The sequence below is a fragment of the Orbicella franksi genome, chromosome 8, assembly GCF_964199315.1.
Source record: "Orbicella franksi chromosome 8, jaOrbFran1.1, whole genome shotgun sequence".
Taxonomy (NCBI): domain Eukaryota; kingdom Metazoa; phylum Cnidaria; class Anthozoa; order Scleractinia; family Merulinidae; genus Orbicella; species Orbicella franksi.
The window spans coordinates 5,502,635-5,524,367 of NC_138152.1; the positions used below are offsets into that span (position 1 = coordinate 5,502,635).

Genomic DNA, 21,733 nt, shown 5'->3' on the forward strand with positions numbered 1-21,733 from the left:
TTTTATTTGAATGAAAAAAGAGGGAAATGCGTGACGTCGGTTAATATGTCCATAATGGATAACTTACAAGGAATTGAAAAAAATGATACTTAAAACAGCACTACAGGGACGTACATGTAGCAAATATAAGTTTACTCAGAATTTCTTGCTCAAATCAAATAACATCAAATCTGTATTCACATTATATTCACATATTGTTTCCTGCATTCACACAACAGAAAACAAACTGTAGGTTAAAACTAAGCAATGTATTAGTTTAAAATACGCGCACAGCAGCCAAATTAAGTGGCAGAGCTTTCAGGTTGGTTGCTGTCTATTCACACATAAGGAAAGGAAAACAAAACGTTCGACAGTTAAACAATTTGACAATTTGTCCTACACAGATTCATTTTAAGAAAAGTTTAAATCTCCTTGTAGCATTGCTAGATTTTCATTTGGAGAATTTAATTTCCTACAGAATCAATCACCAAATTTAAACATTAAATTTTCATTTTCTTTCATAACATTAGAAAAATCCTAATAAAACCCCTAAAATTTTACGAGTCTACACAGATTCTTTTTAAGAAATGTTTAAAATTTCCTTGTAGCACTGCTAAATTTTCATTTGGACAATTAAATTTTCTACAGAATCAATCACCATTTCTTTTTCTTTTCTTACATTAGAAAAGTCCTAGACAACCTTACAAGTTTGAGTCTACACACTACATTCTCATAATAACTGAGAAAAGCGTGATAATTGAGGATTCAAAGGCTGAAACGCACGAAAATGTGGTTTCCGATTGCTAAACATTTGATCATTCGTCAAATAATTTTGTTTCCTCTCGATCTCTCAAGAAAAACCACGCGAGAAATAATTGCGATGAGCATTATTTTGCCAACAAGTGAAAAATTAACTAAACAATGTTTAGACCCTGTTTATAATACAAAAGAAGACAAGCAAAGACAATCCTATAATAACGACTTAATGACTCAAGCAGGGATAGATTTAGTGGGGTGGTGAGATGAATTGAGTGGCTAGCCACCCTCCGTTTGGGGAAGAAAAAACTTTAAAAAAAAGAGATTATGGAAGAAATAAGGCATAAACTCTGGACAGATACCTCATTATAATTACAAGTAATTTTTTTAGCTGAAATATTTGTCGCATTGCTATCTCTGGTGCAACAGTTTTCAGTTATTTGAATCTGACAATCTCAAGGTACCACCAAATACCCCCGCTCCCACCCCCCGTCCTCGAAAAATCCTGAATCTGCCCCTGCCAAGCAAGGGCAGGGGTCGTCATTGATGTTAAAGCTGGTCACACATCTTTCCTTTTGTCTGGTACTACTCTACGTTTCCGTCTGTTCACTTGGACTTGTCCGTTGTCTGTAACGAGAGCGTAATCTTTCCACACAAAATACATCACGGAATACTCGTCTTTTTCAACAGCTGCGACCTGCTGTTTGGAATACAGCAAGCAGTTTTTGGAGGTCTTACTGTGACACCAGCTTCCTGCATCACGGTGACAGAAGACAAAGGCTGCACAGAAGGCGTCTTGGGAACAAGACACATTGCACACCGTAATGTTACCAGCTATCTTGGAGCGACGTGGTTGCTGATCTGTCTTGACCTTCAGGTCATCAAAAACAAGAGTGTCCTTTTCTCGTTGTAATCGTGGCAAGAAAACGACTATTTTGGACGTCGATTTGTCCTCGACCGATCTCGGTTTTGTGTCCAGGAGTTTACAGCCTCTGGTGTCCGTGGAGTACTGCACTGCAAGACAGGTGTCCTCCAGAAGACAACTTGCTCGACATCCTGCTTCGTCTACGTTTGTCAAATACCTGTAGCCTGAAAAAAATAAAACGAAGAGAATCTTGGTTAACACAAAAAAAGATGACACAATACTATATGTCTTGGAAACTCTTAGGCTTCTCAATGCCTAAAAATCGTCAGAACTAACGTATAATCAACTCGTTTTACTAACCATTTAAGTGAAACAAATGGAAGAGAATTGGAAGAGTGAGATGCTTTCGTGTACGGTACATGTAGGGCGTCTCGCTTAAGCCTCGTGTATTAGTTGTTTTTGAATATTTGGGCTCGTCCTGAGAAAAGTTGCAAGATACAGGTAAGCAGATTCTCCTCTCCTACTCCTCCCTCAAAATGAGTTTTACCATCTCCACTTTACAATCTGGGGTCGACTTTAGACTCAATGTTTTCATCATTCGTTGTTATTTACTGCAGAGATTAAACATTTATTGGACGAGACTGAGCAAAATATCGTGATTAGTCAGGAATGGTAAGCAAATCAATTATAATTTGCCGAAGCCGAAGGCTCAGGCAAATAATCGATCCGCGAAACACTGAAAACTCACGACATTTTGCGATAACCGAGTTCAATAATTGTTTTATAATTCGATTACCAAGTTTGCTTTCAGATTTACATCATTTAGACGGTATTGCGCATGAGCAGACCATTATTTGTAGACAGTTATCTGCGGGTCAAGTGGTGCGATCTTGGCCAATGATAGGAGGGGGAAAATGGATCAAATAATAACACTACAAAACCTAGTGATAATATTTACCAAATGATGATACGTCGACGCCTTGAAGAGTTGTCCCCAGATTAATGCTATCATCACATGAATCTATCTCTCCCTTTCCTCTCAAAATCCGACAATAATTCCTTGAAGTGTTAATCAGTTTCTCTCGCATGGCGTTCAGATCAATCCCAGGAAGATACTCGGCGTACCCTTCAGTGAAAAGGTCATAGACGGGTGATAGAGAGTACTTTGTTGGAACTGGGTTTTCCTGAACGGATGAAGCCCAAGTCATAGCATCACCATTACTAGGAGGAGCTGCTCCCACAGTTATAGTGCTGGTTTCCACGGACTTTTGAAAGTTGGAAGCGGCGGATCTCTGCTCTGAATCCAATGAAAAGCCTCCTCCAACACTGAACATACCAGAATAGCTGGCTTGTGCCTCTACACTTACTGACTTCTCTCTCAGCTCTTTATATTTCGTTTGGCTGACTCTATGCTGTTTCATGAATCGTGCTCCAAAAGTCACTTCTGACACGTAATGAGTTCCAAAGTATTCTATGAACTGAACGAGGTCGTCTTGACCAGCATCAGAGGAAGCCAGTTTCTTCGCCCAGGTCACAAACCCTGGATGAAATGGCGGCGGATCAGTGGCATCAAGTTTGCTAAAGTAATAACGACACTGCGCCTGTGAAATTATGTACAGGAACTCCCCTGACGACATCTGGGCAACGGATTCTTTGTAGCTTGCGCTGGCGGAAAACTTGAAGCCCCATCCCCCTCCTGTGGAAAATCATTTCATATTAGTATCAGTTTTTAAGGTTTTGATTGATTGTGTGTAAGTTAAAAGTAGAACGTTAATGTCGCATTTAAAAAGATCGACAACTTCATTGACTTCTTCATTCTGGATCAATAGAAGACCATCTCTTGTTCTAGAAGTAACATGATTTTGTTTACGCTTCTCTATGACGGTTGTCAAGATTCAAAATTACTCGGTTTTTGTCCAAAAAAGGTTCCAAGATTAATGTGGGCGCAGTTAGACAGTTAGACGTATTTCCGGCTGTCGCTTTGTCGCTTGTCGCTGTCGCTTCGGCGGAGCCAAGCGACAGGGGGAAATACGTCTGCGTTCGCGGGCTAGACTTGGCTTGTCCCGGCAGGCTGCATTTACTTGGAGACGTACCTTCAACGTTAGCTGATGCGGAAAGAGACGAGGACATCTCCACTTTGTTTCGAATCACTTTGGAGGAAAACGAGGTTACACACGACACATCAGGTACGACAATCAGCCCCTCGGGAACACTGTAGCGACAGTCAGATGTCTGCTTGCTGGATGAATACTTTGACAGAAAGATTGGGTGAGTGAAGCCAGGATCATGTCCTGATGCCAGTGGATATCCTTTTAAGACGTCGTACCCAAAGAACGCATAATCAAGATCTGGAAATGATCGTTTCCAGTGAGCTTCTTGGCATTCTTGAAGCCGAGAGTCTAAGCGCACTCCTGATGGTAAAATGATAGTGGTGTAAGTGTATGATAGCAGAAAAAAATTGAAAATTAAAAATTAAAGTTCACTTTAACTTTAGGAAGATGAAAAGGACGCTGCAGATTTGATATAAGACAGAGGTGCAAAGCTAAATTAATTGGTAAGTAAACGCGTAAATGTTTTCTTCCGAACGGTACTAGTGACGATAGAATGAGGGTCAGTGTTACCGAGTTTAAAAAGACAAAAAAAAAAAAAATGATCGGCTTCCATCTCTATTGAAAGTCGTATGTTGGGATGTCGGCTCACCAATAATAGGGCTCAGCTCAGCTCAATGCTCTTTGTGCCCTTGTGCGCATAAGACCATTACCAGAGACCGCCACTGCCTCCTGTTTTTTGCCTTCTTCGATCCCAAACCATAAAGGCCCGCCAGCTTCCCCTGTCTTGAAGATCCTCACATTGATCTCGGACCCTGCATCTCCATCACTGGTCATCTTGGAGCTAAGGTACGAGATATCTTTAACTTCTTGGACTACCTTTCCATGCAGGATGATCGGTGCGTCTGGGCGGTGGTTAATTCTCGTGTATTCGCTTGCTTGGGTTTCGTCGTTTGACCTTGAGTCCGAGCTTAGCAGTTATGAATTTTAGGTCTGTGGTCTTGGCCTGCATGTGTGTACGGCAGTGAACTAGGAGGCAGATGTAATCTGCAAAATCGAGGTCGCTGAACATGTTTGAGAGAGTAATCGGATGCCTCGTTGAACTTTCGCTGCGTTTTTGATGACCCAGTAGGCACCAAGAGAGAATAGAAACAGGGAGTATATGTGACCCTGCCTCACAGTGGTTTGGATGGAGAAAAGCTCTGTAAACTTGTTTTCGCAGATGAGCTGAGCATAGCAATACGTGGAAGTACAGCATCCTAACGATATTCATTATCTTAGATGGTATTCGGTAGTTTCTTAAGATGCACTATGACGTTTCTCTGTGGATTAGTGGAACGCTTTTTCAAAGTCTATAGCGTTGTGCTGTTTCATTCCCTCGCCTGTTCCGAGATCTGACAAAGGGTAAAGATATGGTCACTAAAAGATCTCCCTATGCGGAGGTCAACTCGCTCTTTAAGAATGGTGTTCTCCAGGGCGGAGGTTATGCGTTGTTGTATGATCTAACTGAATACGTTGCTTGTTTTATGTGAGAATCGAGAGTGTTGCCCCTCCATTTGTTACAATCAAATAAGTCCCCCTGTTTCGCAAGCTTCACGATCAAGCCAGTCTATCGCGGGAAATCCAGATTTCGTGGAAAATCTTCTATAAATTCAATGCTCATGCCGTATGCTCCAGGCGCTTTGTCTTTCTCATCTCTATGATGGCCATCTTAGTTTCATGGACTGACGGCGGTTTGGTGTTTATGTCGGTGTCTTCAGTGGCTTCGGGTATCGAAACCGTATTTTCAGGTTTTGGTGGATTGAAGATACTGCGGAATTGCTCTTGGCATCTCTTCAGCAGGTCTTCTGCTCGAGATAAAACTTTGCCCTTTCCATCCTTGACAGACATGTTTCCACTGCTGTATAAAACCCTGAGCGTCTTCCTGACGATATACAGTGTCCTCAGGTCTTGCCCTGCTTCAGCCTCTTCTGCCTTTTCAGCTAGGTTCTCGATTTATTCCTTCTTGTCCCATTTGACCATCGTCTTCACTTCCTTGTCCAGGTTCGGTATATTTTTCTGTAGCGCTCTTTCACTCTCTCGCTCCCTTAGCATCTCCTGTGGGTACGTAGCACGTGACAGTAGTGTATTTAAATTTAAATCTAGCCATGACGAGTCTTTTTCCGGGTGGCTTCCATTCCTTCAACATTCCTGATCCTGTCCATCTCGCTTCCTTATCCTGATCCTGTCCATTCTGTATCTCTGCATCTCGGTTACGAGTTGCGCCACCCTGCCGGCCTGATGCCTGGTGCGTACATTCCAGGAGCCAACTCCCATCTTCTTCTTTAGCCAACACCAGTCATTGATCCAATTACCTGGATAGCGTCGTTTCTTCTGGTGCATCTTTGGTTTCTGGTGTAGGCTTCTTTTAGTCTTTTTTCGGGGTAGGGTTGTCAGCCTTACGGCCAACCCCCAACCTGGAGTGCCAGAGTGTCTTTCGTCTGAATCGTCACCTAGACCTATCCAGCTTGGTTGAGCCTACTGGAGGGACAAAAGCTCTACCGTGATATAGCTCCAGGGATCTTAAGGGCAGGCAAGCTACCACACCAAAGGCAAGGCCGGTAAGATACCAAGGTGGGACTATAGGGACTGTGCAATAATTATCAGTAATAATTAACAGTTACGCAGCTATCACGGTCATCATTTTCGTCTTCTTTCTTAAATTTTTTGCGTGGCGAATTATAGTTAATTATGCAAGTCCCGCTATAATTACATAAATTCGTTTTGCAAGTGACGAATATATGAGTCACATCGATACATATATGGCAAAATAAAAAATACCACGATCTTTTAAAAAAAATTGCAAGTGATTTATTTGCTGCTTCCTCGACCTTTTCATTGTGCTCATGGCATGAATTATTTTTACTCTGAATTTTCTTTACTGCTCCTAGATAACGCTGCTTAGTCACTGCGCGAATCAACCTGCATTTAATACATACAATATTTATCATCTGTATCTACATTTGCGTACAGAAAATCGCTAAAAGAGAGTGATATTGTGGGTGTCAAAATCAAATTAGATGATTTTTCAACGCTTCTTCCTCCCTCTACAGTTTCCCTTTCCCTGTCTTTCAGATGTCCTAGCCGTTTGAAAACAAAAATAACACCTGACTGCAATTCATCAACGCCGTTTCTCTACATTTTAACGGCGTTAGTTTTAGCTTTGTATTGCGTGCAATTCCATCTTTTACGATAAGTTATTATCATCTTGTATATTTTATTTACAATTTATTAGGATTTAGGCTTAGGATTAGGTTTACCGTAGGTCCACATCAGCTCCTGGTTGCCGGTCTTTCTCTTAACCTGCGTTAAAATTTAAGTATGCATGTATATATGTCTTCTCAACCCCTCCTCTCCCCTCCTCATCTTTCCGGTTTTTCACCCCCGCCCCTCCCTCTTCTTACCAAAGTTAAGGAAAGGTTTGCCGTCTTGTCCTTGTCCTAGCGGCATTTCAAGGTTCAGAGAAGACTTCTGAGGTGATTGTGCCGAAGAACTAGCATACCTATGACCATTAAAATGCAGGACATAAGTACGTATTCAATTTTCCTTACTCCTAAAGCCAGACTACTGCAAGCTTTCGCAACCATGCAAGCTTCAAAGGACGGCAATAACTTTCGACGTTTTTTCCCCCGACCCATTTGTTAGCGTGAGTTTTCTGGTCCAAGAGACCGCTGAAATAGGGATGACTTGAAGTTTGTGGTCAGTCAGTCTGCCGTCTATTCCCACAAAATGCATTTACTGCAGCTGAATCAAATCTGCCTTTATAAAGACAGACTATATACTGCTTATTCCAGAGTATGGCATTGATCTGTGGTGAGGAGGAGTAGTGAGACAGTGCTGTGCTTAACTTAACATAACTTTAATTCTATTTTATTTCCTTAAATACAGTTACAAGAATTTCTTGTCCCCGTAACAAGTTCCAGAACTAATCGAAGAGAGAGAGAGGGGTGAGGGAAGGGGGGGAGTTAATATTAAAAAAGAAAGAAAGAAAACAGGGTACCAAAGGTACAAGTAAACAGTGGAAATAACTACAAGTAACCGGAAGCAAAGAAACAGTGCAATGAATGCATACGTACACAAACGTGTCGTGCAACTGTCCATTGAATAACAGGTGAATCAAGACACCTTTTTTAGATTAAAAGCTGTAGTCAGATACACAGTGCCTCTCTCCACCCGGGTGTGTAAACGGGTACCGGCGAATTTAATGCTGGGGGGTAACCTTGCGATGGGCTAGCATCTCATCCAGTGGGGAGTGGAAGTACTCCTAGTCGCTTCATGCTACTGAAACCGGGATAAGCTCCGGCCTGATTAGCCACTTTGCTCGTATGCAGACTTTACCTTTTACCTATCAGATACGTTAAGTAGGCGAGTCCACCAAATGTTTTTGTTAAGTTAAGTGACTGTAATAAACTCCGTACCTTGAGCGCACAGTGGAGACAGAAACTAGAGTCGCCAATACTGACACGACCACACATAGCAGTATGATAACTGCCGACTTCCAGTGCCTCTTTATACATAGCTGGAAAACAACATGAAAATGACGTCACCTATTTCCTTCCCTATTCTGTGAAAAGAGTTCTAACGTAACTGATTCAAATACAAGCCTTTATATTTATTTTGCAGTTTCCCTCTTTTGTGGTCAGTATGTCTAGATTCATCTTATCACAAAGTTTAGAACTGTGGGGCAGATTTAGAGCTGCCTTAAATTTTCGCGAAAATTTAAAGTGGCTCTGAATCTTTTTCGACGAATTTAATTTAATTTTGAATTAGGTAAAATGTCGGATCTCCACAACTAATCACCGTTCAACAATGAAAATAATGGGCCACCGAGCTCGATGTTGAGTTATTATTACCAAAAGCTAAACTTAGTGTGTTTCTGACAGATTTTACTATTGCCATAATAACCAACCTATGATGTCAAGAAAATTGCCATAGGATGTTTACCGATGGTTAGGTATGTGTTTGATACCACTATTGTGCTATCACCTTACAGAGAAAGGTACTACCCATCCGCCAAAGTACATAGACGCTTAACAAGTACTAGAAATCGATGTCAGCCACCTTAAAATCCCATAGCATGCCACGACGGCAACTCATATAAGAACTCCGCCAGCTCGATGCGGAAGTGCGAGGAAATCTTAGGCAGCTTTTGCTAAAGGTCATATTTACCACTGAGTTTTAACTCTAACCGGTAATGATCTGTTTGATAAAGCCTGGTTCACACTAGCGACATAACCACATAACGACATCGTCACGAACGACATAAAAAGGACGTTATCTCGACGTAAATTGGACGTTATGTTTGTAGCGTGAACATGTAGACATAATGACATATTAGCAACATAACAGCATGAACATAACGACATAAAGATTAAAACTGATCTTTTCCTTATGTCGTTATGTCGATGTCGCTATGTCGTTATGTCGCTATTGTGAGCCAGGCTTAAGAGGGACTATTATAAGTAAGCTTCTCGCGGTCCCTTTCTGCATGATAGTCGAGAGCCTCAAACATGTACATGCAGCTCAGCAACACTGGAACGAGAAGAGAAAAACAAGAAGGGACTGGGGGAAACTCTCCCTCGACCTTCCACAGTTCATCGACGTCAGGCTCCTTCAGTCTCGCCGCTCTTTTGGCTAGTACTCTCGACATCCACAATGAAACAGCTAGAAGTCTAGATGAAAGGTATCCAGGAACTTTCAGTTTATTAGTATCAATCCTACCTTGGACTTTGTCAAACGTGCAGGATTAATTTCACCGACTTGACTCTCCAGAGCCTCTATTTGTCTTTCCTGTTGCTCTACAGTTCGTGCAGTTTTATCCACCTCCTGTTGCAACTCAATGTTTTGCAGGTATCTAGCAGCTGGACCCTGCAGTGGGAAAGATATGTTTCAGACAAGGTTTATGCTTTGTTCTGGCTTTAACTGAGGGTAAAACCTTAAAATCGATAATGAAAAACAAAAGAGGGTGAACAAATGGAAGTCGAGAAAGAACACGTTGAGGGAATATAGGACAGCAAGAGAACACATAATAAAGGGACATATTACAGAAGCTTATCACATGGGCCTTGGCAGCTTAAAGGATCCCTTTATAGCCCACTCTTGACTCGTCAGTGGAAAGATCTTGCAAACGTCTTGGAACCCTAAAAGACGTCAGCCTCCCAGCTTATAATCAAAAAGCTGACGTGTAAAACGATGACAACTCGCTAACCAATCATAACAACCTTCCTGCCTCACAGATGAAAAAGGGTAAATTGTACGATTGATCAGTGGCGAGGAATGGTAAATGCGAGACTGTTTGCGAGATGGCATGACTATCGTTTTTTTTCCCAGCCCGAGAAAAGTTGACTTTAATTTCGAGACTGAGACTTCATGGTGTTTTAAGTGAGAGCGCGAGACGACCAGACTCGATCACATTTAGGGGTGGAACATTTATGTTTTGAAGGAGGGAGGGGGGGTTGGTTTTGAAAAAAATATCCTGCAATCGTGCACGCGACCCGCCTACGGAAATTCAGTGAGCTGAAAAAGGCATGTTACATGGAGAAAGAATACCATGCTTGCACATGTCCCGAGATAAAATAAAAATTCCTAGTGCATGAAAGAGCTGAAAAAAAAAAATTATACCTATACCGAATCACACCCCCCCCCCCCCCTCCCACTCAAAAGTCAAATGGTTCATCTCTTGGGATTGACCTTTTTCTTGGAAATTTGCTAGTTACATTATGGAAATTTCAAACCAAACAACGAGCATCTGTCATTTATATAAAAACAAACAAAAGAATCAAGACAGTCACCAGTCGTACAAAAATCGACCGCTTCGAGATAGCTTCGTATAAGAATCAAGACTAGGAGTCGCATATAAACGCTAAAAAACACGAGCCTGCGTGACCAGTGAAATATAAAATTCGTCTACAATTGCAGTTTCCGAGACCCAGAATGTTTAAGGACCATTCGCCACCGTTTTGACTTAAAGTTAAAGGAGCGATGTATCAAATACTCGCTACTCATTCGTATAACGAAGGAAATCAATCTGGCAGTTTTCCAATATAAGAATCTTTACAAGATACTTTGATCGAATAGCTTATTGTATGAAATTAGCACTTTGATGATTAATTTGCCAGACCGTCCGCTTTGAAAGTCTTTGAGTCAATGCTGCTCGCAACCAGTTTTCATGTCTTTCTTTTTACCATTCCAAGCGTAACCGATGCCACATGCTCTTTTCTAAAGCAGAATTCTTTCAAGTCTTTACGTGGTTACCAATCTTACCTTACTCATGGTTTGCGTGTCTTAATAATAACAATTCTTGCTGGTCTAATGCTGAATTGCTGACTGCAAAGGGAGAATTCAACTTGGGCTTTTAAGCAGCGCTACTTGATGTCTGAAAACCAAGAAGCTGACTTCAGCACATCAATCGAAATTATTCAATGGCATTAGAGGTAATTTCATTGGTCCTTGAGCCTCGAGAACTATGACGCATGAATATCTAACTTGGTTACGGATCTCGTGATTATTATTACATCATGTGGTTGGTTTATTTCCGTATTTCTATATTATCCGGTTTTTCCTAGTATTCTTAGCCATAAGCCAAGCTGATGTTATTTTTTCCTAAACGGGAAAAGGGTTTTGATCCAATTTATATCTCCTGTCGCGAGAGTTTTCGTATCTAGATCTTTCTTAGACATCTGTAAAACAGAGATGACAAAAATTTCCAAGAGAGTTTGCGCTTTTGTGGCATAAAAGAGGTGTTACTAAATAGAGTAACGTGACGAGTAACGAGTAACAGAGTAACAGGAAGACGCGTGACGGGAAAAACTTTCAAAGGGTTAAAAATTCTGAAATCTTCTAAATATGCGTAAAAATCGATTGAAACAAATAGAAAGTAAAGGAAGCATGCTCGGCAAGGCACGAAACGCATCTTGCTCTATAGTATGTTTTCTGATTCGTGCGAAGACCGCCTATTTCAGCTTTATATCATTCCATGTAGAGGAGGGCGCTGGGATTTTCGGTTTTGCGGATTTGGTCGATTTTTGGTTCGGTTTTTCGGTTTTCGCACATTAAAACTGCGATTTTTCGGTTTTGCGTTTTTGTGCAGTTTGCGGGTTTTCTCCAATTTAGTCTTTGGTTTTCGGTTTTTGTCAACAATAATGGCGGTTTTTCGGATTTTTCTGTCCAATGCATTTAATGGTTTTTCTGGTTTTGCCGTGGAAGTTACACCCTGGAGTCGCCCTAAACTGTAATTCCAAGTGACCTCTTATAAGCTTTCTTCCTAGACTTTCTTTTAGAGGAATGCATGACAAGCCTAGTCTCTTTAGCAGCTGTTATTTGGGTCGTAACGGCTGCTAAGCAGACTATGAAAAGCTAAAGATAACATCAAAGCAAACGACTATTTCTCAAATATTACGCAGCTGGGATAATATCTTGTGGAGTTTAACCTTAGACTGTGGACCATCGAGTTTCTCCGCATTGCTCGATTGCGAGTTGTCTCTCCTTTTCGTACCGTGGCGGGACTAACATTGTACTCACTCGCTCCGTTAACGTGTGATAACAGCAATGGAGAGACTGTTTGTTTGGTTGTAAAATAAAACAGTTTGGTTATAAAATACAACTGCCATTGTGCCCACACAATGAAACGTCTTTTGAGGCAAAATTGTTTCACCATTTACATTCTGATTGGTAAATGGTAAACGTAATATAATGCAATGAAAGAGGGATTTCTTCGGCATAGTTCAACTGGAATAACTCAACAAAAGCTGCTTTGTTTCACGCGTCTAAGGGGAGCTGAGAGCATGTAGGAAATTTAACATAGTTAGTGTCCTATTCCTTAACTCCGAGTCCACTGGTGCGCTGGCTTTTCAGCTGGCTTTTGCGTCTGTTGATGATGACTAAAAATATCCACATGCAGCTAATGACCAAAACAGCCCAATATCCCACTTGACTGGAATCATGTCTTGGAAACCGGATGTCTTTCTGGGGAATTTTGAAAGAGCGACATGCACAGGAACTATCTCGCAAAAACCCGATCTCGTGATTGAAACGGAATGAACTGATAGCATAGCGTGACAATGTGACAATATGCGCCGAATCTCACAGTTGGAGTTCTGTGCCTGTGGTCATTTGGGGTAATGGTTTTTTAAACGTTTTTCTCAGAAAATGAACTACACACTTTGGAAGTGATGAGCGGAGACGGAAATCCCTCCTTTGTTTAATCATGTTTTTCTTGGCAGCTTTGAGGAATCCCTACATCTTCGTGTTTATAGGAAAAAAATCGAAGACGTACTGAGTTAGGTTTTGAGTTAGGTTTAGTACTTCTGACCCTGTCACTTTTAGTACTGCGCTTGTTGTTCGGCTCTTCGCCATTAAAATTTCCGCGTCACTTTACGGCTGAACACTGGGAAGTAAAGTTGTGGCGGCGTGTTAGTTTTGGCTCCATTGTGGGTATAATACGCAATCCTCGGAGCATGTTTAGGCAGGTTTAATTTACATCAGGAATCTGTCTACCTAGCCTTTAAATTCAGCGTAGTCATGGCCAGATTCATAGGCCTGTTTTTTGCCTTAGCACTGTCCAAGCACCTTTTGTTGCAGGTTACGGAACATTACAGGTGCAATTCATCGGGAATATCCGGATGTGAGTGCTTGTTTCTGGGATTGACCTTTTTCTCGGAAATTTGCAAGTTCATTATGGAAATTCCAAACCAAACAACGAGCATCTGTCATTTATATAAAAACAAACAAAAGAATCAAGACAGTCACCAGTCTTACAAAAATCGACCGCTTCGAGATAGCTTCGTATAAGAATCAAGACTAGGAGTCGCATATAAACGCTAAAAAACACGAGCCTGCGTGACCAGTGAAATATAAAATTCGTCTACAGTTTTCCGAGACCCAGAATGTTTAAGGACCATTCGCCACCGTTTTGAATTAAAATTAAAGGAGCGATGTATCAAATACTCACTACTCATTCGTATAACGAAGGAAATCAATCTGGCAGTTTTCCAATATAAGAATCTTTACAAGATACTTTGATCGAATAGCTTATTGTATGAAATTAGCACTTTGATGATTAATTTGCCAGACCGTGCGCTTTGAAAGTTTTTGAGTCAATGCTGCTCGCAGCCAGCTTTCATGTCTTTCTTTTCACCATTCCAAGCATAACCGACGCCACATGCGCTTTTCTAAAGCAGAATTCTTTCATGTCTTTACGTTGTTACTAATCTTACCTTACTCATGGTTTGCGTGTCTTAAAAATTTACAATTCTTGCTGGTTTAATGCTGACTTCACAGGGAGACTTCAACTTGGGCTTTTAATTATATAATAATAATAATAATAATCAATATTTAAGAAGCTGACTTCAGCACATCAATCGAAATTATTCAATGGCATTAGAGATAATTTCATTGGTCCGTGAGCCTGGAGAACTATGACGCATGATTATCTAACTTGGTTACGGATCTCGTGATTATTATTACATCATGTGGTTCGTTTATTTCGGTATTTCTATTTTCCGGTTTTTCCTAGTATTCTTAGGCATAAGCTCTCAAGCTGATGTTATTTTTTCCTAAACGAGAAAACAGTAGTCATGTTCTATCCCTGTGAGTTTTTCTGCTAGAAATAAAGCCCAACATCTACAATTTTTAGTTCAGTTTTCGTGGTTAAAAACTGTCTGTTGCGAAATACGTCGTCTCTGTCTTTGAAGCTCGGAATAGTACAAACGACTTAAAATATTGCTTCAGTGACAATAGTAAGTACACTTCTATACGATTTTTATTTTTTATTTTACTTCTATATTAATATTTCTATACTTATTTATTTCGTCAGTATAGCAAGGCGGTTTATTAGATCAAAATGCAGTATACTTTTATCTTTTGTTCGTTAAGTGTTTTCGCTTTCGTAGAACACACAATTAAAACTGCAGGCCAAGCAGTGAAATACACTATGACAATCACTGCAATCGAAAGTCTCTGATATTGACACCAAAATGACGCTATAGCAAAGAAGCTTAGTCATAGCAATGTTAATTTTGAGGTGTTAATACTCAGTTCAGAGCTTAGGAAACTAGAACAGTAACCAAGCGCTGTTTGCATAGATATCCGTGCCCAGCATGAGCGATATAGCGGAAATGAATAAAAATATTAAAGTTGTTTGAATATTGACTGGAAAGGCGCGCCATAAGTTGTTACCGCGTAATTACTTTAGCTTTAGACTGTAGACCCTCAACTCGTTAATTCACTCGCACTGTTCAGAATACAGAACATTTGTTTTCATCTGAGAATCTGACTTTTTGAGTCCCCAACCTTCCATCATTAAAATAATTACACAAAATGTCTGATGTATAAGTGAAAAAATAAAATACGAGTATGTATTGCGGATAATAGCTAGAAAACGACTGTACTCTTAGAGCTGAATGATGGTCCTATTGACGACATGTTTACAGCTAACTTGAAAGTCGAAGTTAAAAAAAAAAAAAACGTGAATAACTAATAAAGGTCGGCACACACGGGGGGACTAATCCCTACGACTAGCCCCCGCAACAAGTCGCGGCCGGGGACAAGTCCCATCGTGTGAACTGGCCATTTTTGCCAAAAAATCTGGTCGCAGAGGACTAAATTTGGTCCCTGCGACTAGTCCCACGAATTCAAACCGGTTTGAATTTTTGGGACAAGTCCCTGCGACTTGCTCCTCAAAACGCTTCGTGTGAACTGTTCGTGGGACAAGTCCCTGCGACCAGTCCCTTCGTGTAAACTCTTCCGGGGACTAGTTGCTGGGACTAGTCTCTCGTGTGTGCCGACCTTAAGTCTAAAAAAGTTTCCATACCTATATGGTATTATTGCGGAATTACAAACTGCGTGGCAATGAAAATAATCCTTCAGGTCAACGCTCAGGAAATCCGTTATCGGTGACTCCTTCTCGAATAATAATAATAATAATAGTGAGTGGCAGAATATATAGTTTTCTTAGTAAAGCGGTTGATGGTTACTTTACTCCAGTGTGAAACGTTTCATCGTGTAACCGTTGTGTCACTGTTGTGGTTCACTATGTTGTGGTTCTTTATGTTGTGGTTAACGGTATCGTGGTTTTTTTTTTGTTTTGTTTTTTTGCCTTTTTCATAATATTAATCCTTTGGCTGAACGATATTAATCAATATTAATCCTTTGGCCGCACAGTAGGTGCACTGTAGTACGACTGTATATGTAATAATCGAATACCATATTGTTTGCGGTCACTGTGATTCGTGAAAGCACCGTGCTGAAGCGCATGGCATCCGAGCGGTATAATGTCCGGGAGGTCTGCTTACAGGAATAAAGACCCTTTCACGGTCTCTGACGCCATGTCTACACACACCGTTCTTCAATGTTTTAGACGTCCTAACATTGAATAACATTGACTGTTTCCGTGCTCTAAAGTTTGCGCTTTTGTGGCATAAAGGAGGTGTTACTAAACAGAGTAACATGACGAGTAACGAGTAACAGAGTAATAGGAAGACGCGTGACGGGAAAAACTTTCAAAGGGTTAAAAATTGTGAAATCTTTTGAATGTGCGTAAAAACCGATTGAAACAAATAGGAAGTAAAGGAAGCATATTCGCCAAGGCACGAAAAGGCACTTCGCTATGTTCTCTGATTCGTGCGTTAATTTACGGCTGAACACTAGGAGGTAAAGGTGTGGCGGCGTGTTAATAGTTTTGGCTTCACTGTGGGTATAGTACGCAATCCCCGGAGCATGTTTAGGCAGGTTTACATGAGGAATCTGTCTACCTAACCTTTACATTCAGCGTAGTCATGGCCAGGCACCAAGGCACGAAAAGGCATTTCGCTATGCTCTCTGATTCTTGCAAAGGCCGCCTATTTCAGCTTTATATCATTCGATGTAGAAGGGGACGCTGGGGTTTTCGGTTTTGCGGATTTGGTCGATTATTGGTTCGGTTTTTCGGTTTTCGCACATTAAAACTGCGGTTTTTCGGTTTTGGGGTCAGGTGTGCGGTTTGCGGGTTTTCTCAATTTAGTCTTTGGTTTTCGGTTTTTGTCAACAATAATGGCGGTTTTTCGGATTTTTCTGTCCCATGCATTTTATGGTTTTTCTGGTTTTGCCGTGGAAGTTACTCCCTGGAGTCGCCCTAAACTGTAATTCCAAGTGACCTCTTATAAGCTTTCTTCCTAGACTTTCTTTTAGAGGAATGCATGACAAGCCTAGTCTCTTTAGCAGCTGTTATTTGGGTCGTAACGGCTGCCAAGCAGACTATGAAAGGCTAAAGATAAAATCAAAGCAACAGACTATTTCTCAAATATTACGTAGCTGGGATAATATCTTGTGGAGTTTAACCTTAGACTGTGGACCATCGAGTTTCTCCGCACTGCTCGATTGCGAGTTGTCTCTCCCTTTCGTGGCGGGAATAACGTTGCACTCACTCGCTCCGTGCACGTGTAATAACAGCAAAGGAGAGACTGTTTGTTTGGTTTTAAAATATAGTAGTTTGGTTTTAAAATACGACTGCCATTGTGCCTACACAAATGAAGCGTCTTTTGAGGCAAAATTGTTTCATCATTTACATTCTGATTGGTACTGGTAAACATAAGAGAATGCAATGAAAGAGGGACTTCTTCCACATAGTTTAACTGGAATAACTCAACAAAAGCTGCTTTGTTTCACGCGTTTAAGGGGAGCCGAGAATATGTAGGAAATTTACCCGGGGTGGGTACTTTGGGAATTTCTGGGTGGGGATGTGCCGCTGAGACCCTGAAACCCTTAACCTATACCAGAGCTAGTTCAGCTGAATTTTGCTACCCTATAATAGAGTAACCTCCCCAGATCCCCCATCTATCGACACTGTTGAGGCTAATTTGCGTAAATTTAAACTTGCCGATTTGATTTTTTTTATATTTTTGAGTGGCAATTCCTGGTTTCCTTAGTCTAGATAACATCTTCAACCAACTAATCAGTTTTGTGAAAAATTATCACCTATTCTAGACCCAAACGCTCTGATTTATTTACCCCATCCTTGAGTAAACTGCTTGAAAACCCTACCCTTCACAGCGGCACATACCTATATAGCCCATATATGGCAGTGCCCCCCTCCCGGGGAAATTTAACATCATTAGTATTCTATTCCTTAACTCCGAGTCCACTGGTGCGCTGGCTTTTCAGCTGGCTTTTGAGTCTGTTGATGATGACTAAAAATATTCACATGGAGCTAGTGACCGAAACAGCCCAATATCCCACTTGCCTGGAATTCTTGGGAAACCGGATGTCTTTCTGGGGAATTTTGAAAGAGCGACATGCACAGGAACTATCTCGCAAAAACCCGATCGCGTGATTGACACGGAATGAACTGACAGCATAGCGTGACAATGTGACAATACGCGCCGCCTCTCATAGTTGGAATTCTGTGCCTGTGGTCATTTGGGGTGATGTTTTTTTTACACGTCTTTCTCAGAAAATGAACTACACACTTTGGAAGTGATGAGCGGAGACGGAAATCCCTCCTTTGTTTAATCACGTTTTTCTTGGCAGCTTTAAGGAATTCCTAAATCGTCGTGTTTATAGGAAAAAAATCGAAGACGTACTGAGTTAGGTTTTGAGTTAGGTTTAGTACTTCTGACCCTTTCATTTCTAGTACTGCGCTTGTTGTTCAGCTCTTCACCATTAAAATTTCCGCGTCACTTTACGGCTTTACGGCTGAACACTAGGAAGTAAAGGTGTGGCGGCGTGTTAGTTTTGGCTCCATTGTGGGTATAGTACGCAATCCCCGGAGCATGTTTAGGCAGGTTTACATCAGGAATCTGTCTACCTAGCCTTTACATTCCGCGTAGTCATGACCAGATTCACAGGCCTGTTTTTTGCCTTAGCTCTGTCCAAGCACCTTTTGTTGCAGGTTACGGGGCATTACAGGTGCAATTCATCGGGAATATCCGGATGTGAGTGCTTGTTTCTGGGAGCTTGTGACGCTCACGGAAAACAGAAAGATGGCTTGGATATAACGAAACACGTGCCATTTGGTCTGACACTGTTCGGAAATATTAACAATCCTTTGGCTGAACGGAACTTGGCGTATCTATGCGAAGACCACGCAGTAGGTATACTGTACGACTGTAATAATCGAATACCGTTATTTGCGGCCACTGTGATTCGTGGAAGCCAGCTTTCTGGAGCGCCTGGCCACCGACCAAGTGGCCAAAAATTCATCCTTAGCAAGAGTGGGTTAGACAAATATTTTCAGCAATCGAACGAAGACTACGATGATGCTTTAAAACGAAAGATTTGTTACAAAACGAGAAGTGACAAGGAAATGGTTGACGAAGATTGGTACAGAGCGAAGAACTTGATCCGCCCGCCGTATAAGGTTTGTACTGGTGCGGGATCGAACGACTTAAAAACAAAAATGCATAGAGGTCACTTGGTTGCCTCGCAGTACGGCGTGGGAGACCAAAGCATAAAAAAAGCAACTTTTGTTTACACCAATGCGGTCCCTCAGTTTGGGGATTTCAACTCCGTCTCGTGGCAAAACGCTGAAGGGAGACTCGTGAACTGGGGTAGAAACAATTGTGCAAAGAAGGGCAATCAAAACGTTCAAATGTTTATCGTTGTTGGTGCGATTCCTTCTACGAAATTGGGTCCTTCGAAAACGAGATACTTTGGCAAAAATGGATTCAGTGTCTATCAGGATGACACCAATTACCGGGTGAACGTTCCTGCAGAGATGTGGACAGCTGCCTGCTGTACCTTTGAGTTTACAAAAGACGGAGGAAAGACGTGGCACGGGGGTGTTAGGAGTACGGCCTTCTGGAGGGAGAACGTCCCTGGGAAGCTGCCAGCCAACGGAGTAGACGTTGAGTTTTTGGAAAGGATGCTAAAAGTAAAAATAAGAAAAATATCTGAGATATACTTGTTTCCGAACTCCAAAGAATGTAACAAGGCGAAAAACTTCATCTCGTTGCCCTAGGCCTGAGAAATTATTTCACGTTACTTTCTGGGGATTCCTACGGTCGGTCATATAAACTTGATTACTTACGTACTTCTTTTCAAGCCGTTCATCAATTACATTTGGAGTCGATACATTCATTTGTTTTGTAACGAGTATTTGCCTAAGTAGGAGGAATAGCGAACTCTAGCCATAGACACTGATATATAACATTGATATCGATGCTGATATAACAACAGAAACCACGTATGATTGTCTAGCTTTATTACCTGGCGTGTTTATTTGATGTTGTTCTGAGAGAACCTGATCTACATGACAATTTTGGTGCAGCTTTTTAGTCACAAATGTTTGGTTTGCACTTGAGCTGTCGCTTGGCAACTCATGGTGAATTAATTAATGACCAAAGATTTATTTGTCTTGTTTATCCTTGTGGAGTTAAAGTTTCATCAGCCATAATTTTCCTCTAAGAACTTGGTGTTTTACATAGTTTTAGCTCGACAGGGTTCTTCGTTTAATTGAAATATATGAAATCACGACCGCGGTGTTCTGTGGTTTTGGGGAGGTGTTTTACAAACATTTTCTCAGAAAATGACCCACGCAGCCAGGTGACGTACATGTAAGCTAATAGAGGTTTTCTTATGCCCTAAAGATACATAACAGAATTCGGATGACAAATGTTGCAATCTCTCCTTTGTTTACCTTTTTGTTTTCATGGCAGCTTTTAGGAAAACTTTAACCTTTATGTTAGAAGGGAAAAAAACAATTTAAGACGTTCTGAGTAAGGTTTTGAGTTAGGTTAAGTACTTCCGACCTTTTCACTTTCAGTATTATGCTTGTTGTTCGGCTTTTCGCCATTAAAAATTCTGCATCATTCAGTTATACATTTGAATACAAGAAAGTAAAGGCGAATCGGCAGGTTATTTTGGGCTTTATTTTGCGCACGCATGACGAGGCAGGCTTAGATCCGGAATCCGTCTGCGTAGCCTCTCAAGTCAGTGTAGTCATAGCCAGATTAACAGGCCTGATTTTTTCCTTAGCACTGTCCAAGCACCTTCTGTTTCGGGTTACGGGACAGTCCACTGCAGGTGCAGTTCATCGAGGACATCTGACTGTGAGTGCTTGTTTATGAGAGCTTGTGACGCTCACGGAAAACCGAAAGATAGTTTGGATATAACAAAACACGTGCCGTTAGGTCTAGAACTGTTCGGAAACACTCGGTATGGACGACTAAACTTGGCGTATTTATGCGAAGGCCGAACAGTAGGTACATAGTGCGACTGTAATAATTGAATCCCGGTTTATGCGGCCACTGTGACTCGTGGAAGCCAGTTTTCTGGATCGCTGGCAACCGACCGAAAACAGATTTTACATTTAGCAAGAGTGGGTAAGCTCACCAAAAACTCCAGCCGCTGTAATATTATCTTTTCAGCGACTGAAATAAGACTTGGCAGCTTAAAACAAGACACCTGCTGCTCATAACAGAGATCGATGTTGTTTACCATTTACGAGGAGGTTCGTCAACGGTTTGTGCAAATGGTAAGCAAAACTCTCTGGTAGTAAGCTCTGTCCGCACAACCCGCAATTTACCGAGAGAACCCAGGTTCGATCTGGTCATAATTCCAAGATGGCGGGTGGAATTGGTGAAGATTCGCAAATGGCAAGCACATTTTCCATCTGGATATTTCGATGGAAATTTTGGACTACCTTTTAAGACGTCCCGTTTATTTCGGAAATTTCCCGGTCTTTCGAGGCAAAATTGTTTCATTATTTACATTCTGATCGAAATTTCCGGAATTTTGGGGTAAATGGTAAACAACCCGAGTTTCCTTGACTCTCTGGCCGTAACTAGAAATTCTGAGAAAGCGTGAGTTTTTTTTCTCAGAAATGCAATAAAAGAGGGACTTCCCCCGCACAGTCCAACTGAAATAACTCAACAAAAGCTGCTTTGTTTCACGCGCCTGATGGGAGTCAATAGCATGTAGGAAAATTAGCATAATCAGTATTCAATTATTTAACTCTGGCTTTTGAGTTCGTTGATGATGACTAAAAATATTCACTGAAAATATTCACTGAAAATATGCACATGTTGCGAATGAGCGAAAGAGCGCAGTATGCCACTTGACTGGAATTCTTGGA

General features: G+C 41.3%; 2 protein-coding genes across 4 annotated transcripts; one reads left to right on the forward strand and one right to left on the reverse strand.

The window, feature by feature from the left end:
* Nucleotides 1–1,255: 1,255 nt before the first annotated feature.
* Nucleotides 1,256–13,991, reverse strand: LOC145494958 (perforin-like protein 1). 3 transcript variants are annotated; one of them, XM_081474532.1, is made up of 8 exons: nt 13,902–13,991; nt 10,951–11,062; nt 9,409–9,555; nt 8,106–8,206; nt 7,092–7,189; nt 3,694–4,011; nt 2,559–3,296; nt 1,256–1,824 (listed from the first exon to the last, which is right to left on the reverse strand). In XM_081474532.1, the coding sequence occupies exons 2-8, from the start codon at nt 10,957–10,959 to the stop codon at nt 1,295–1,297; spliced, it is 1,941 nt and encodes a 646-aa protein (XP_081330658.1). In that variant the 5' UTR covers nt 10,960–11,062; nt 13,902–13,991; the 3' UTR covers nt 1,256–1,294. The 3 variants fall into 3 exon arrangements, with proteins under 3 accessions (XP_081330658.1, XP_081330657.1, XP_081330659.1); XM_081474531.1 differs by lacking the exon at nt 10,951–11,062; XM_081474533.1 differs by lacking the exons at nt 8,106–8,206; nt 10,951–11,062; nt 13,902–13,991 and having other exon boundaries at nt 9,409–9,480.
* Nucleotides 13,992–18,369: 4,378 nt separating this feature from the next.
* On the forward strand, nt 18,370–21,611 carry LOC145494666 (uncharacterized). The gene is made up of 2 exons (XM_081474207.1): nt 18,370–20,472; nt 21,107–21,611. Exon 1 carries the CDS (start codon nt 18,491–18,493, stop codon nt 19,616–19,618), a length of 1,128 nt encoding a protein of 375 aa, XP_081330333.1. The 5' UTR covers nt 18,370–18,490; the 3' UTR covers nt 19,619–20,472; nt 21,107–21,611.
* The last annotated feature ends 122 nt before the right edge of the window (nt 21,612–21,733 follow it).

What these genes read in the sequence shown, in the direction of transcription:
- LOC145494958 (XM_081474531.1), bottom strand. An exon ending in CACGTTTGACAAAGTCCAAG is followed by an intron (nt 8,207 to 9,408) that starts GTAGGATTGATA and finishes GTTGTTTTCCAG; the next exon opens with CTATGTATAAAGAGGCACTG. An exon ending in CGTCGACGTATCATCATTTG is followed by an intron (nt 1,825 to 2,558) that starts GTAAATATTATC and finishes TATTTTTTTCAG; the next exon opens with GCTACAGGTATTTGACAAAC.
- LOC145494666 (XM_081474207.1), top strand. Translation starts at nt 18,491, where the DNA reads ATGACCAGATTCACAGGCCTGTTTTTTGCCTTAGCTCTGTCCAAGCAC.